Raw genomic sequence first — 18,585 nt, forward strand, 5'->3', positions numbered from 1 at the left:
TCAGGCTATATTCGTTTGGAATGTGCCATGTGGCGGGGATATACCGTAGATTATGCGTCACGGTAGGTGATAACATTCGATGATACTATCGTTATCTGTATATACATGTGGTGTTTATTATATGAGTACCACATTGCACGCAAGCACGAGCGAATACATTTATATTATCTTGATTTGTTTTGTATAATCACGACACATAAAGGATAACTCACCCCTCCATGTTTACAATGGTGTTAGTTGATTCGCCCCTGTTAAATCAGCCAACAATTTGCGTTTTTCATTGGCCACAGGCCACTTTAAGCCACACCCTCATCTATGACGATTTTAAAAGCACGTGTTTGGCGCGCTGTCGAATATGCATTTTCAGCACATTTGCGCACAGGTGTGGTTGTTGTCGAACTTGTTCTGTGATCGTTTCTACCCGTTGATCAGAATAATACTTTGTATAAAAAGGCCTAAATGTACTGTTGATGCATGAGCGCATAAACTACCACTGTGTGACTGTAGTTGGTATCTTACCCTTTTCATAGAGTACCATAAATGAAGAGAACAAGTAATTTATTGATCTATTATATTGAAAGAATTGCCGAATATAATAATTAATATTAATATATTTTTTGTTACCATATTTTCTCTTGTAAAGTAAACTCTGATGACATGATTTGTGAAACACACTTATATCAATTATATATCTATTTCATACTTCAAAGTTTTTACCAGTTGGCAATCTGAATGTTACATCTATAATTAGCAGTTTCTCTTTAGTTTCATTTTTTTGTAAATTAATAGGGAGTACATGTACATTCTTCTAATTATAATGCAACATATGAAATTAAATGGGAAAAAAACGATTTAAGAATTGATGATTTATTTTTTATTTTTTTTAGGATTGATCGATTTTAAGTGGTGATGTGTCTTTCCTAATTTGCAGAAAGTTGTCTAAACAAAGACCTTTATCCCCCTCCCCCTGAAGCATAGAGAGGAGATATATATTACTTTTTTTTGGGGGGGGGGCTTTTGAATCTCCAAATGAAATGGTATGAAGGTATCCCCACCAATAAGTTCGCCCTGTCTGACCGTGGCTTCGCACCCTCGTTAGCCCTAGCAACGATTTTCTTTTATCATTGTGCCACCCCCCCCCCCAACAACAAAAAAGTTACACTGTGAAGATGGTAGTTATTTCTCTGAAAGTGTCATGTACTTGCTCCTCTTAGCAATTCGTTTACATTCTTTATTCCTATTATTCATATTTATGCAAATTACTTTACCATATAGTCGAAGACATTTTCACTGAATAGGTGTTTTCTTTTCTTTTTCTTTTTTTTTCATTTGAAAATTTGCAAGAATTTCACCTCAGGTATGCACCAGATCGCTCCATTTTAGTGTAATAATTGCAAAATCTCCATCGTGCGGGAGGAGGGACACTCCCCTCCCACACCCTCCCCCCGCTCGGTCGCTATGCTCCCTCGCTCGGTCGCTTCGCGCCCTCACATGTTGCCAACATTTAAAAACGAACCCCCGCCAATATAAAGCTGGCTACGGGCCTGGGCCTATCATCCTATGTTGAATCTTTTATCGGCATTATATCTTCATTTCACACTGCGTGGCAATAGAAAATACCGCAACAACAACGAAAAAAATTTGTTCGTAACAAATTGATGATTTTTAAACATGGCTAACTAATTGAAACTAACCATGAACCGAAGACAATTAACACATTCATTAAATCAGGAGTAGATAATAGAAGCCTTCTATTATCTACTCCTGATTAAATGTATGTAACGGTTCATGCCATTTTCCGTGCGTGCATTTTTTTTAATGAACACCATACATGCATATAGTACGAAAATCGCCCATTCGAATCTCGGAGTTTTCTATTTGCAAAAAAAAATAGATTACTCAACTATAGGGATATAACAGTGTCATAAGTAGCACCATCATCCCGATATATACCTTAAGTCCGATGATAAACGTTCCGTGATACGTGTAAGAAGATCAGGGGTATTGATCGTGTGAGACGCGTGCGTGGCGGATGTATACGTGGGCGGGATAATCAATGTCGTGATATCACCTTCGTGATGTGACATCATTTTACCAAATAAACAGCAGCGTTGCCGTATTGGGAAATACGGTCTAGATTTCAAAGTGCCCTTCGAAATTTTGCGCTCACTGTGGGGTGGTGTGCCCTTTTTGGGCGATGTGCCCTTTAAATCTGGAAAAATACTGTCTAGCTTCAGCCCTGGAACCGGCCCGGAGTGTATGCAGATCCAAACTTGCTCACGGCATAAGACGAATTTTGTTGCTGTTGTGTCAGAAAATCTTTGCAATATAATTATAGTTACTAATACACGCGCAACAAAGTCAGTGCTATATCTTATCGAAATTTGTCGTGTTCGCGAATTGAATACGGCACGACGTTGATAAGCAACTCTTGACTGATTATATAGTCTGTCATCAAGACACTACCATGTCAATATTGGTACAGGCGCGCACGATTCAGGCGCGCACGATTGTATTTCCACCCAAAAGCCCTCGAGACGCATATATGGTTTATGGTGAGCCCCATGCACGCCCCCACGTGCGGAGTGGTCATATTCAAGTATGTACGCGGCGGAACTATAGGTGCACCAAGATTACACACACGCCTAGACTAGATAACGCACACGAATCATCGCGCCAATGTATTTACTTACGTTAAGAACATTTTAAAACCTAGCTGTGTCTATAAAACTATGAAGTCGGAAGAACCGCTAGACTATTAGCAGGGATATATATTATCAAGAGCTAATAAATACCTTGATATTATATATATGTGCGCATGTTGGGGCTATTAGTGTTCAAGTAGACGAGCCCGCCTGCAGTGTCTATACGTTGACTTGTCACATAGAATGTCTTGTGCAAAACCGGGTGGATACCCAATGAAACTGTGTTCCACGCAGAGTCTACTGAATGCTTATTCAGCTTTGTTGTTTGCTATTAAACGATGAGTTAGCGATTTTCACTTTTCCTCTCCAGGGGCCAGAAACATCATAAATTGTGATGACATCGTATAAGTAAAAAAATGTCATAACTACAGAATTGAAGTGTTACGTAAAAGTTATGAAGCTTTACGAGCCCACGAGAAGGCCAGTATATATTCAAGCACTCGTGGCATACTTGAACTACGCGATATTATCTACATCCAGGGTAATCTTAGTGTGTCAATCGAAAGTTGTTAATCGAGAGAAATCCAGAGATACACATATTATATCCAGGGCCATCTTAGTGCGTCTACAAATCGAAAGTTATTGCACATGCAGCCAATGCTCAGTGCTGTTCATGAATATATTTGCAGTTGGTCTCGTACACATTTTTATAGAAAAAATATCGTGCATGTGTACGTATCAAGGTAACCTCGTGAATATAGGCAGGCAGCATCTTTTACTTTGAGTGTTTGTGCTGCCTCCAGGTCTACTACTAGTCACTTAAATCTGAACGCATACACCGCTGGTATGCAGGGCCCTATGACCGCGGGCAATCCGCCGATGAGAAAGGCTGGAGGCAACTGCTCTCCCCCGCAATCTACCGCCCTGGTATAATATGCATTAATTATCACGAATATATATATCAAATACCACGCCTGGTTTATGTTCGTGTGTAAGTATGCAATGTCTAATACTACTATAAAATTCGCCATATATCGTGCGATGCATCCCGGTATATCGATAGGCAGAATTCATTTCCATCACTCATCAACCAACCTCTCACGCAACTGCTTTTCATCAAGTCACACAACTCAAATGCAATTTTAAAAACTGCATTCATTTATTTCAATGTGAACAGATGCAGAAACAAATTCGGTACGGTGCGACACTATTGCATGCGGCGCCACGCTCAGCGAAACATCAATATCATAATTATAAAACGTTTTGTCAAACTGCATCCGAACTATACATTAATTAACTTGTTGTTCTGTGCAGATTTCCGTAGTTTCTCCTACAATATGTACACACGTTTACGATGGTGTGCAGTTAAAGCAAATCATACATACGAAAACACAAGATTACCCTCAGCATATACCTAATGGCAAAATATATAAAAAGCTTTGTCATTTATTTAATTGGATGAAGCCACATTGAACACGCACTCATCTGGTTGACAAGTAGAGGGAGTAGGGGTTAGTAACATAACCCCCGAACAAAAAGATAGAAGACTACGAGCAAAAAAAAGAGAACCGTAAGACAAGAGATAGAGCCAGGCCGATGCAGACTTTTATAGAAAAAATAGATTATGACCAGCACGTTCGATGAGCATATCGCATTGAAATAGTAACTGGCTTTACGTACAGATCTACGTGCTGCCACTGAAACAGGTGATAATGAATGACTACACAGCAGATTGCCGACCGACGACTACATCTAGCAGGAAAAATATCGCACCAGTACTGTTTTAAGAGAAGATAGTCAACAAAACTAATCTATTATAATTACCTAGTCTTGCCAGTTTAGAGATCCACTTCTAATTAGGCCAGACGACAGCCAATACCGTTCATAAATACGATGAGGGGAAACAGCTATTGTCAGCAATGTCAGAGAAGAGGTCAAGGAAACTGCATCGCCGTGCTCACGGAACACGACACGTGAGATAAACAGAATGATATGCTTACATGTTAGTCTTGAAAAGATGCCAATCCGCCGAACGAGCACTGACTGGTACATACAAGTTGTCAAGGGGTGCTATAACAAACAAGTGAATTACAACCGCAACTGCAGACTTTTGTCTGAAAACTTTTATATCATAAATTGTTTGAAGACTTCATAATTTTGTCTGATTTCCACGTTCACTACCCGCACACACTCACTACAGAGCAAAAAAAGAATAGATCTATTTGTATATAGTTTATCGATGTATCAATATGTATCAATATTGTTAACACTGCAGAACGAACAAGAGAGACATGCCAGTCTACGGATGTCCACTGATAGAGGTGACACGACCTACACCAGTTTCAACCTACTATATACGTAGTTATCATTTATAGTATTTTCAGACCAACCATTACGGTCTTGCCATAGCGAGTAGAGTGAATCTAAGTATGCATATACACCACCATTTAATTCATTGCATGACGGATACGACCTTGAATAAATTCGGTTAAAACTTTACCGTGGTAAAACTGAGTGAACGGAAGGGGGGGAGGGTATCAAGTTTCTAGCCGAACCTGAATCTGCCAGTACTGTTGTAGCCCACAAGGAAGATGCTATAAAGACCATATTACATCTTTACTGCTCCGAGTCAAATAACTTATGAGAAGAAATATGGTTAAAGTTGCATAAAATAACCCTGACCATTCCATTCTGATATGCGACCTTATATGTGTCTGTGACATAGAATGTATTCAGGCCTAAAACACATCTCGTAACACCGTAAAAAAACTCACAACACCTTTATTACTTTTTTAGATTAAAAGGAACAGTTGATGTGAGACGTGTCTAAACAAAAATCAACAATATCAGATACCAGATCGGATTTACTGAATCCACTCCCCATTCAAAAACCCATTCGCTTTCATGCTCCGTGTCTCTCATCACTCAATCACCGCCGTCTCAACATCCACGTTATCATTCGCAAAAAGAAGAACTCCATCCAATGATCGTCGAGCGCGTGTATGCATAGTGTCGAACGATTAATCAGCCGCGCGAGGCTACGATTCGAAAATAAAGTAAAGCGCTTGCAGCACGGGGCGACCTGTGACGTTTGGAAGCATGGCTAACAAATATACTAACCCAAGCCGCGGCACACCTCACCCTTCGTGCGACAACAACCTACCTCGTCACGCGTGGCTTCACATGCATCGCGACGAAGCTTCTCGCATTTATTCGCGTCTGTGCCTCTCCGGCAGCGGCATCGCATTAAAATCGCGGCACACCGTTATCGTGAAAAAGCGGGGCGGCCAAAGAAGCAAAAGAACGTCGCCTAGGCGAGTTCGCGGGGGAGGGGGGAGGGGGAGGGCTACGTCGGGGGCGTTAATACTGTCATCGAAGTGGGACGGTGCAGCGAGCGGGGGGCGCCGGGCCCCCGTCGCTCCTCCCCACCTCGACTTCGTCTGCAAGGAAACGACGAGTTTCGACGTCCGGCGGCGCATCACGCGCGTGCGTTCTGGCTTACCGTCGCCGATCCCGCCGCGGACGCGCGCGCGTCGCCTCTCGACGTGCGGCCTCGGCGCAAAGATGAAGAAACGCGGCGGCCGGGGCGCGCTCACTGGCTGCTGAGTGCGCAAGATAGTGCTTGCTGCTGCTCCATGCTCAGCTGGGCCACGCACGCGTTGAACATTTCGCCGTTGCCCTGCAGAGAAAACGGAAGCTCAGTTGGTTAAAGCCCATGTGTGTGCATGGTGTGTGTGCGTGTAGTGTTCTGTCTTCACTTAGCTTGGCCTTTTGTTTAGAAGTTCGTATCAACAATAGATAGTCCTGCAAGTTTTTCCGTGATTCAACAATTCAGTGCTGTTACTGGTGCTGCTGCTGCTGCTGCTGTTGCTGCTGCTGCTGCTGCTGCTGCAAGAACGATAACATTACAACAGTGGCAATGCATTTGCCTCTGGTTGTTTTAATCTTCGTTAAGATATACATAGCAATGATAACCACAAAAATCCTGGAATAAAACAGGCATTTCTGGTTTATTGTCTTGAACTTTAGCATCATTCAACAACTGAACCTCTTCATTAGCATCTTCACCATCAATAATCTTCTATTTCCATCTGTTGCATGTTTATAGACTTATACGAGCAAATTCCATTTTGTATGCATTCAAAGCTGTTTTGTTACAGATCTCATCTGCCTTGTCTGTCAACATATTCCATTATGACTCGATTATCTGCTCCATCTTTTTACAGTCTTCTACCTCTGATAACATCTGCTGCTTCTTTTCTGCTTTACTGAGCTTTCTCTTTCTACTTTTCTCCAAAGTAATGGCATATTTGCTTGGAATAGCTACCGGATTGGATCAGCATGCTAACTGCGATTACATTATCTTCATTGCTCAGCTTTGTAACTTAAGTATGCACGTTTCTGAATTCCAGCAGTATAACCATACCCACTGATTGTGATAGGCTTTTCAGGTGATACGGAAGGTTATCATGTTGAAATTTAATCCTTTCCTTCGTGCTTCTTCTTCTCTGCCTTTCCTTTTAACAATACCTTGTAAAGTTTTATTTTTCCTGACGAATAGGTAAATGCCAATTTTCCAAGTTAAATTTTTTTTTGACTTTTCCCCTGACTTTTTCTTAGCTATAATAATAGTTATTATTTCCTGACATATCCTTTAACTGTTGCAACAACGTCTGGTTTTCTAAGAAAATCCACATCATCTCATAGTCATACCTCGGGCTCTTGAGCTTCGCCTTTGTTCCGGCATTATAATGGTAATGGATTTTTTTGGCACATTCCTTCTATATAGTACAGTAACTCTGTCGACCTCAAAAAAACTACTCCGTACACGAAACAACTAATGAGCAATCCTATTGCGACATGGCATTCTAGTGTCCTAACCTACACGTGGGGCATTAACTGACCTACCCTGACCCCCTTATCTGAGGGACCCAACCATGCCCCCCCCACCTGGGGGTCACAGTTGGGTCGGTCAAGCTAGTAGACACCAGTTTATACTTAATTGTCAAGCATGCGCTCAAAATGGCAAAATTTGCGACACTTTGCTGCTACTAAGTAGCACTTTTAGAATCCCCCCGAACGCGTTGGCGATTGCACAGAGCTTGCCGATCCACTGAGATCAGTTGCGAACGATGCGACAAAGCGAGTGCAAGCTCTCTGCTACGCGCATCGCCGTGCGAATCGCTCCCACGGTCACCGTCTCACAAGCAGTCACGCTCGCTCCCAGCCTCGGCCCTGCGCAGAAAACCCGCCGACGTGTCCGGGAAGACGGGAAGCGCGGGGGGCTGCGTCGCGCGTAGGGGGGGGGGGACTCACCTGGATCTGCCGCACGATATTGAGTAACCGCGTGCGGACCTCCGACTTGCTGTCGAGAGCCTCCTTTGCGAGCGCGTCCGCGATAATGGCCACCAGCCGCGGCACGTTGCTGTTGTTCGCGCCTAGTATCAACGGGTGATTCCTGCGAGAAGACGAACAACACGTTACTTACTACATTACTACTTATCGATGGGGTTACTACTCTGCGAATACATAATTTAACATTCTTCACGAGCGGTTGTTCACGCTGAGTATCAACGGGTGATTTCTGCTAGGAGACGAACAACATGGCAGGGGTTACTCTGCGAATACATAATTCAATGTTCTTCACGAGCAGTTGTTCATGCTGAGTATCAATGGGTGATTCCTACGAGGAGGGATTAATCACCTGTGAGGATAAGTAACAACACGTTACTTACTACATTACTACTTATCAATGGGGTTACTCTGTAGCAAATACGTAATTCAATGTTCTTCATGAGCGGTAACCACGGGGGAGATTCCTGTAAGTAAACATCATATTATATGCAGCAGGTATCAGTGGACGATTTCTGCAAGGTAAACAATGCGTTGTTCGCAAAGATTGGATAAATTACAACCGGTAAACACGGGTGATTTCCGCAAGTAAGCAATACCGTGTTTACACCCAGTATCGATGGATGATATCGGCAAAGTAAACAACGCATTGTTATTCACACCATATCATACTTCACTACGAAATCCTTGATCGGAGGGTCACCTCAGGTCAAGAGAGGGGAAGGATCTGCTCGAGCAAGAATGAGAAAGACTGCACAAATCTGAGTTTGCTGGAAGATGGTCCATGCTGTCTTCGGTTCACCGAGTTATCACTCAAATTTTGTTTAATTATCTACAATTTAAATATCAACAGACATACAGAGAAGGCAGCACACAACATGCGAACAGTTTAAAGTAACTATTGCGAGAGTTTTCCAGTGTTTTCCCCACTTTCATGACACCTACCGTTATTGCTTGAGTAACAGCAATTGTCTAGAGTAACAATAAAATGTCTTAGAATCTTCGTATTGACCAAATCATGCACAATTACAATTTTGTGTTCTGTTTATGTTTACCATTGCCATCTCTCAGACTTTCTCGCGGTAACGCGAGACATCTATCACGGTGCAGTAATGCAAATACTCGCACCCTAGAAATCAGGTCAGAGTGTAAACACAGACGTTCATACTAGCGTAACAGCAGTGTAGTACTAATGCTGCATAAAGTCTGTTATTAGAGAAGCTTGTGGATTACCAGTCAGATGGTAACACTGGAATGACAATGACAGAAAGTGCTCCGAATTATTGACATAAAAAGTCAATAATATTTACCACACAAAACTGCACGCCCTTTTGTTTTAATTATGCACTTGGTTTGAAGGCGCCATTTGTATTTTGGATTATCGGCATACGATAATATTCGGAGCTGGTATGTGGTCAAATCCATTTTTCTATGCTATAACTGCATAAAATCTTAGTGTTTTTAATGTTGGTCTAATCAGTGATGTTTCCGCTGTCAGGTGAGACTAAATTCAGCTATATTTAGTTTTTCTAAGCAAAAATCTTGGAATAGTCAGTTTAACAGACCACTTAATTTACCTGCTAATATCGGACTGAATGGATACACCAAACTTAGCCCAACAGAGAAATGCCAGATGCTATAGCATGGGCCCACTTTTTAACAATTACACATTTATTTAAAAATTTTAAATTAAAGTACATATAAAAGTAGTAGACGGAGTATTACGCTTATTGATATTATTAATTAAGTATTGTTCAATATTTGCCAGTCTGCAGTCTGTCTTCTCAGTTTCTATCTGTATTCTGTTATCCTCGCTCACACTCAGGCCACATGGGCCTGCACCGAATACAATTCACACAGTTGAAGTAAACCCATGCTGTTTTTATGGGGGGGGCTGTTGTGTTCAGTCACACTTTGGGTGCCCGTTGTCAGTCGTGTTTACATCTACAAGCTGTTCCACTGTACCTCTACTTCTACATGAGTGTAGTTTCGTGTCATGAAGTATCAGATATAGAGGGCATGTTAATTCATTACTCTTCATTTTCATTTTTCATTTACATTTTACTCTGCAGTAGTGCAAATGACAATTCATCTCCAAAAACCTATACAAGCAGTAAAAACAAATGCAAAGGACAGACACACGGATGCAGCATCTATGGGCGAACGAGCGACCAATTGCCTCCGCCACCCACCCACCAACCCAACACAACCAATCACCCCCACGTGACGAATTGCCCCCTGCATGATCGATCGCCCCCATGCGACCAGTTGCCCCGCGTGATCGCTCGCCCCCCACCTCCTCCAGCGGAAAACGTACGCTTCGATAAGATCGCACAGGTAGCCGTATATGTGCGGCGCCTCGTCCTCGTCCTCCCACACCGGTAACCACGACAACCAGAGCGGCAGCACCTCGTCGATGTTGAAGCGGCTGCTGTTGTACTTGCATATCTTCGTGACGGCGGCGATGGCGTTCTCCGTCGGGTTGATGTTCTCGCAGGCGCGCGAGTCCGGCGCCCCGATCACCTGCATGAGCAGCGGGATCGCCTCTGCGAGCGAACGCACGAACAGAGAGCGCGCGTTACGCATGTATCAATACATCGCATATTATGCTTATTATTATATATATATATATATATACATTGATTCATATATATATATATCAATATATATCAATAATTGATCGACCAATCTGTCTGCGTGAGATAACCACACCTCCCCGGAGCGGGTTGTGGTTTTCACGAGTGAACACGAAAATGTTGACCTTGCTGCACTTTGATGCCAAGCATTGTTTTTAGAATGTGACATTGCAACAACGATTGGCTAGAGGTGCCTGTCAATCGCACCAGGTAAATTTTTCATTCCGAATGTGGCATGAATTTTCACCTGGTGAAGCCAAACATTGATAACCATGACCTCCTATTATTTTCTTAGTGTCCCACTTATATTTGTTAGATAATGCATATCACAAACACTTTCTTGAGCAACCATTAACTATGCCCCTAACAAACATCTACGTGCCACAGATACTACACTAATCGTAGACGCTACGCTAATCGTAGCTAATTGTAGACGCTACGCTAACCGTAGATGCTACGCTAACCGTAGACGCTACGCTAACCGTAGACGCTACGCTAACCGCATACGCTACACTAACCGTAGACGCTACACTAATCGTAGACGCTACGCCAATTGTAGACGCTACGCTAACCGTAGCCCCTACACTAATCGTAGACGCTACGCTAATTGTAGACGCTACGCTAACCGTAGACGCTACGGTAATCGTATACGCTACACTAACCGTAGACGCTTCACTAATCGTAGACGCTACGCTAACCGTAGACGCTACACTAATCGTAGATGCTACGCTAATCGTAGATGCTACATTAATCATAGTAGCTACACTAATCGTAGACACGACACTAATCCGTGCTCTCACCTGCACACGCCTGAGCAAACTCGGGCCCTGCAAACTGGGCCATGACGCCGGCGCCGTAAGCTGCCGCTTGCCTCACCTCACCGTGGCTATTCACAATGTGTTGCATCAGTGGACGTAGGAAGTACTCCTGGTACTTTATCACAGGCTGCAACAACGTGGACATAACATGACTCACATGACTCGGTGGCACTGCAACTCACTACTTCGCTACTACGGCATGCAACATGGGGAGAGGCGCAGCACGTTGAGTGAGAAAACCAACATTTTGCAACACTATTCGCTCCAGATTGTATGCTAACGATCATTGCAATCAGGTTGAAAATCATTTACCGACACAATAGTATTGCATTTACTCGCGAGCAATATATTTCATCTTCGCAGGTTATCAACATTTTTAGGATTAAAAGAGTAAGACTGCAGGATTTTCGCACGAATGCAATCATAACCGTGCGTATTGCATAACTACAATGTCTCACACACTTACTGGTCCTCCATGCTCAAGAGCATCATCAAAAATACACAAGCCCCACTGATGGTCTGGCCACGGTCTTTCTGCTCCCTACAGCACAAGAAACATGCACGAACAAATGGTGACAAAAATACGTGACAAAGAAACCGAGTAAATACAATACTGCTAATGTGCTGAAAAGCATGCCATGTAACTCTCTTTAATTTATAAAACGTGTTTTAAAGTGGTACTCAAAAATTAGGTTACCATCAGCTTTGCGAAATGGGGTAGAAGTTGCTCGAAATAGGGAAAGAAGTCAGCCTTGTGTGTGCCAAACAGTGCATGGACAATATCCGAAATCTTGCTAAGAATATACACATCCTCATCATCCTGAAAAAGACAAATATTTTATCATATTGGACCTCAGTACCTCAACAAAATAACCGTTTATATGATAATACAATGGTACTGGTAGTGACACTAGACTAGGTCTCGTTTGATTACACTATTAAAGAATTTACCTCATCCAAAAGAGATTCTTCAACTTCCTCATCATAATCTTCATCTTTTCTCTTTTCTAGAAATCAGACAAATAATGATCAGACAAACAATCCATCAATGAAACTTCATTTCTATCTAACAATCATTTTTTATCATCTTATATGACATGTGGAAAACAACGAAAATTAAAAACCTGCAGTAGTTACATCATGTACAAGCACGAATACTGCCGAAAAACATGCTACTGCGCTTACTTCAGCCATTATTACAAAAAGGTGCTACAGATTTCACGTAACGACAAGAATTAATATTCGAATGAGGCGTGATACTAACGATGTCGGCCTTCGGCCCTCTCGAAATGTTCCTTCAGGATTTTGTTCATCGTCGTGATAAGCTCCGCCATGGCCTCGGCATTCAGGCACCCACTCCCCAGCACCTCTATACACTACAAGCACACGTAACAGAGAGCGTGTCGAGTCACCACGTCACGTAACGCATCGCAACGCTCGGCTCATAGACAATACACCGTGGACAATACGGTCACTCCCATTTCTCTGTCACGCGATCACACGTATCGTGGAAATGATCATGTTTCGATATAAAAATTATTTACCGAACACTTACACAAGTATGATCCAAAGATCCAGCACAGTGGTTTTCAATGTGGGAAGTACTGCATTCCTGGGGCTATGGTATTACATGGGTGAGGAGGCGCTAACAGTTTAATAGCAGTGACTGCGTATAACAATAATTAGCATTCAGCTAATACTAGCGAAATATTTAAATTATTGTCTCGACTCTTCACGTAGACTCACCACAAGTATCAAATTTCAAGACGGGTAAAAATACGTGTTTTTTACGGCTGATACGACATCAGCGCGTTATCGACAAACCTTAACGAAGCCGCACACATATTTTTCCCGCACGCACTCATTAGCCAAATTTAATAAATAATTACCTCCTCCTCCTTAATTAGTCAAACAACAATAAATTTACGGGTAATTAGAGTTGAATAGCACCTTAAGGATGCCGAGCACGTGCTTTCTCACACAATCATGACGAAACTGTTACAATCATTTTTATAATAATTAATAATTAGTGTCGCCTAACGAGACTAATGGCAAATAACTAACGAGTGATTAAACAACGCGACACCTCCGCGCAGCTGTGCGTGCTTTTTTCCAACCCGTTTGCCAAAAACCTTTTCTTTTTTTCTTTCAATTACGTTTACTTTCGCAATCAATACCGATCAACGGCAAACTCCCTAATTGCGACGACTAACGAGCGATGACTAACGAGCGTGGTACCTTTGCGAGGCTGTGCATGTGTTCGGAGAGCACGTCGTTGCCCGGCTCCGTGTCGACGGCCTTCAGCAGCTCGGGGCAGATGAAGGCCCACATCTCGCGCAGGTAGTCGTCGCCCTTGATCTTCGCACACTCGAGCAGGAACGGCAGGCTCTCGGTCGCCGCGACTCGCACGCGTGGCGCGCCGTCAAGGAGAACAACGACGACGACGTGGTGGTGACCGGACGCTGACCGGTTACTGACCACTGCGACTGGATACTAATCGGGACCAGACACTGACTGCCGCGACACGTGTTCGCTTTTTGTCTTCGCTCGGGCTAGTTACCAGTTACCCGATTAGACCACTATTTCACTAGTGAAAATATTCGTCATTAAACAGTTAAAACCCTCGTTTTAATCACCAAGTTACAGTTCTTTGTTTCCCCTAACTGGTCAGGCTAGTTACCTGATAATACCACTATTCTACTGGTGAAAATTAAATTTAAAAAACCTACATTAAAAAAATCTCGAGTTTCAATTAAATTTTTTTTCCACTAGCTACAAAAATTTGTAAAAAAGTCACATTTCAATCAACAACTAAACGTGATCTACAAGTACGTCAGGCTACTGATCTGATAACACCACTAGCCACATAATTCAAACCTACTAGCCAAAATTCTCCATGCCAAAATTCAACAAGTGCCGCAGAGCGACAGCGCTCACCTGACGTGTACTGTAGCCAGGTATTCTTCTGATAAACTCACTGGCAACCGAATCAAGTGCGCCCTCCCGCCACCGCATTCGCGCTCAGATCATATATCTAGGATACTACTAATACGGATCTAAAATCTATGATAGGCTTTGCTATACCTATTGGTAGTACAGTAATAAAGATACAGCTGTGTAACTTTAATGACTTCGCTATATTAACATGTTATCATGGATATGTGTCGAGCCCGAGCGTAGTGGTGGTGGTGGGGGAGGCTGGAGGGCGCATGGGGAGTTGGCTCTAATAGCAAAAGCAGTTCAGTCCTTTGTTAACAGTCAACAAATCCATGTTTAACCCTCCTCTTGAGGGTTAAAAGGTTATCAGACACTTACTCTTCGCACGTCAGCGGAAAGTAGATTTCATGGTCCTTTCAATAAAGTGATAAAAACGGTACGTCAGCGCTGAAACAAAAAAGTTTTTCAATCGCTCCGTTAGACCATGTCCTCAGAAAATGTCTGATATCTGACCTTTCCCCACTGCCCTTTGACCTATGACCTCCAATTTCACGCTGGTGATGGGTTTCCTCCTCATCACACTATACATCGAATATTAAGAGCGTAGGTCAAGCCATTGAGATTTTGTGTAGCAATTCCGTATTTCCTCCTATACCTTAAGTTAAGGGGGAAATATTCCCCCTCCATTGACACATCTTGACCTTTGACCCTTGAAACCCAAATTCGACATCCCGAGTCCTTTTCGCGATCCCCCCCCCAGACATCCCGAATACCAAGACCGTACGTCGAGCGGTTAAGATTTGTGCCCAACTGTTGACGAACGCACGGCGGACGCACGGACAATCATGCGATTCTACAAGCTGCATCTGACTTCATCAGCTGAGCTAAAAAAAAAACCCTCACGCAAATCTTGCATCCTACGTATCACTCAGTTTCCTCATCTAGTATTCGAAAAGATACTACCCCCCAGGCCCACACCCTTTTGACACGCGCAGTCCTTATACCACTCACACTAAACACCTCCCAACCCCGACCCCATTGCACAGACAGACGTCGGCAAGGATATCATCGTGGAAGTAGAACTTGAGCAGTGGCACCATGAGCTTGACGACCTGCTCCGTGTAGCCGGCGAACCCGTCCTTGAGCTCGCGCGCGTAGCAGACAAGCATCTGACACGCGGTGGCCTTCTCCTCGAGGCCCGCCGTGCGGATGCCGAAGTTCTGCTGGTCGCCGAGCGTCACAAACTGCCACGCGTCGTCGTCCTCCATCGTCTTCATGTCCTCGCCTGCGGAAAACGTGCGCGTCGGTGTTAGCGTGGTGGTGTGAAAGCACAGTTCCGTATTGCGACATGGGGACATAGATTGCTAGAGAAATAGACGCGGCAATAAAAAATTTATATAGAATGCAGAAACAAGCGACGGTGTTGTTCGCCTATGGAGGTGTAGGTGGTGGACATGTTTCCAAGCGTGCGTTCGCCTCTTTGACCATATTATGTTATATCACCTGCCAACGAACGGAGCATGTGTGTGTTTATCTTTGTAAACAGTTATATGGGTGTTAACTAATATTCAATTTTTAAAGAAATTGAATTTTTTTTTTTTACATTTGAATTTTTTCAAGACGGATATCTGTCTACAGATGGACAGTTAACACCTATGTAGTTAGGTGTAGGTGGTGTGCGTAGTGGTGCACGTGAGCTTGCACGTGCATTCATAGTTAGTTTTGTTCGTTCGATTTTCTTCATATGCTTTTTCCATCTTCTGTGTTATGTTATATTACGTGTTTACACACAGTGTATGTATGCACGTTAAGCTCGGGGCTGGTTAGTATTACATTACATTACCTGCTAAGGTACGGTGCATGTATGTGTTTATCATAGAATTGGTTTCGTGTTATCAGAAGTAGATAATAGGGAAGGAGTGTGACTTCAATAAACAAGGGAAATTCGTCATTTACTAGCCTTAGAATACCTACGATTTACTACGCGTAACTCAACCAACTTAAGCTCTCAAATTGTACACAGTGCATTCGCCTAGCATCGTACGAAATCGTTTCCTCGTATACACGCGCCGCACCGATGTCTCCATGGTCTGATGGCAGCAATCGACTCTCATGAAACCCGTCCTAACTTGAAATATAGCCCAGCTCACTAACTGACTCTTGCGCAATCGGCATTGCGCCCTCGGCCGATGCCGGTGTGGCTGCCTGCGCAGATCGGAGCTGCGAACTGCCTGGCTGATGTGGCGGTGCGCTGCGTGGTGGGGGCATACCAGCTGTAATAGGTCATAAGATTCAGCTCGCCGAGTGTTGCCGTCGCATGTCGCCAATCTCCAGCGAGCCACACCGCATCGCGCATGGGCCCAGAGTGCGCCAAGAGTCGTTAGTAGCTGGCCTATTGTTTCAAAGTTAGACGCGATTGGAGTCGATTGCTGCGCAACAGAATGCGAGAATCGTGTCGTCTGTTTTAGTCTGTATCTCCGGATTGCGGGCGTATACGACGAAACGATTTCGCACGATGCTAGGCGAATGTACTGTGTACAATTTGAGCTCAAGTTACGCGTAGTAAATCGTAAGTATTCTAAGGCTAGTAAATAACCAATTTCCCTTGTTTATTGAAGTCACACTCCTTCCCTATTATCTACTTCTGGTATTATATACAATTACCTGCTAAGGTACGGTGCATGTATGTGTTTATCATAGAATTGGTTCGTATTATATTACCTTACCTGCTAAGGTACGGTGCATGTATGTGTTTATCAATGCATAGTATTGGTTTGTATTATATTACATTATATTACCTGCCAAGGTACGGTGTATGTATGTGTTTATCATAGAATTGGTTCGTATTATATTACATTACCTGTTAACATGGTTAAGGTATGGTGCATGCATGTGTTTATCATAGAATTGGTTCGTATTATATAACATTACCTGCTAAGGTACAGTGTATGCATACGCATTTATCTTAAGTTTTGTTCGTGTCATATTACTTACAGCAAGTATTATTTTTCAAGTTTTCTCAAAACTTGCACTTGAATGATCAAGAGCGTTGACAGGTAAAAACATGATTGTAGACAGTAACAATAAAATACTGTCGCGACTGTCACAATATTTGGATTTGCATCAATCATAAAAGGCAGGGGTCGAAATAAGCGATGGTCTGATGGTCCGGGGCCATCAAATAATCAGGAGGACCATCAGATTTTCAAAAATATTTTGGTACCATTTTTTGGTAATTTTCTTTGAAGTTTCCACGTTCCAATATACTATTAAAGTGAATAAACAAATACTCTATAGTTTGATGCATTCATTGTTACGTAGGTGAATAATTAAACCATTTTATCACGATGTAAAATCGCTTTCTTACGCTTGCAAGCCACATTACTTTTAGAGAACAATTTCAAATTTAGGAGGACCATCTAAATTTCAAACTAGATGGTCCTGTGGGCCATCTTTTTTTCTCCTTATTTCTACCCCTGAAAGGCCTTACGTGGCTGCTCTTGTACATATATCGTAGATACTCACTGTCAAGTAGTGCCACTTCAGGCTTCAGAGAAGCTGCTTTCATGACTGGTCCCATCACAATGGGCAAGTACTGCTCAAACTCCTTGCCTAAAATTTTGCACATTCTTGCCCACGCTGATATCATGTAGGAAATCTGAAACGAGTGTATAAGCTATGGTTTAGAAACACATCTGCTGTCAATTTCAAAGGCATTATGGCATTATGGCATAAAGTTCACATGAACTCCAGCAAGCGTCAAAAACCTATGAAGTTCCACAGGAAAATCAGCGAGTGTATGACCCTCTGAGACTTAATCTCGAACCCGATCAGAGACTCAGAGACGAACGCATGCCCCAGCGATAGTTGTCAACACTATTCCTCCACCCCTTCTCCTCCTCCTCTTCCCCTTCCACCTCCTCCTTCACCTCTTCCTCTCTCCCCCTCCCCGAGGGAGGCACTCACCTGCGGGTCGTCCTCAGGCAGGTCCGTCTCCTCTTCCTCCCTCCCCTCCTCCCTCCCCCTCCCCGAGGGAGGCACTCACCTGCAGGTCGCCCCTCGAGGCAGGTCTGTCTGCTCTTCCCCCCACCCCTCCTCCCTCCCCCTCCCCGAGGGAGGCACTCACCTGCGGGTCGTCCTCAGGCAGGTCTGTCTGCTCTTCCCCCCACCCCTCCTCCCTCCCCCTCCCCGAGGGAG

General features: G+C 43.4%; 1 protein-coding gene across 1 annotated transcript; it reads right to left on the reverse strand.

Annotated features, from left to right (window-relative positions):
* Window positions 1-3,782: 3,782 nt before the first annotated feature.
* On the reverse strand, window positions 3,783-18,532 carry LOC106806491 (importin-5-like). The gene is made up of 12 exons (XM_014808456.1): window positions 18,515-18,532; window positions 17,914-18,046; window positions 15,455-15,673; window positions 13,690-13,862; window positions 12,716-12,827; window positions 12,403-12,458; window positions 12,149-12,271; window positions 11,918-11,992; window positions 11,434-11,578; window positions 10,315-10,543; window positions 7,962-8,103; window positions 3,783-6,324 (listed from the first exon to the last, which is right to left on the reverse strand). The coding sequence occupies exons 2-12, from the start codon at window positions 18,035-18,037 to the stop codon at window positions 6,238-6,240; spliced, it is 1,485 nt and encodes a 494-aa protein (XP_014663942.1). The 5' UTR covers window positions 18,038-18,046; window positions 18,515-18,532; the 3' UTR covers window positions 3,783-6,237.
* Between the last annotated feature and the right edge of the window lie 53 nt (window positions 18,533-18,585).

Source organism: Priapulus caudatus, unplaced genomic scaffold (assembly GCF_000485595.1).
Source record: "Priapulus caudatus unplaced genomic scaffold, Priapulus_caudatus-5.0.1 Scaffold164, whole genome shotgun sequence".
Classification (NCBI taxonomy): domain Eukaryota; kingdom Metazoa; phylum Priapulida; class Priapulimorpha; order Priapulimorphida; family Priapulidae; genus Priapulus; species Priapulus caudatus.

Excerpts from the sequence above, each read along its gene's own strand:
- LOC106806491 (XM_014808456.1), bottom strand. The coding sequence starts at position 18,037 with ATGATATCAGCGTGGGCAAGAATGTGCAAAATTTTAGGCAAGGAGTTT. Across the intron at positions 11,579-11,917 it reads CTCTTGAGCATGGAGGACCA|CCTGTGATAAAGTACCAGGA; the intron begins GTAAGTGTGTGA and ends ACGTTGTTGCAG. Across the intron at positions 10,544-11,433 it reads GTTTGCTCAGGCGTGTGCAG|AGGCGATCCCGCTGCTCATG; the intron begins GTGAGAGCACGG and ends GTTCGCTCGCAG.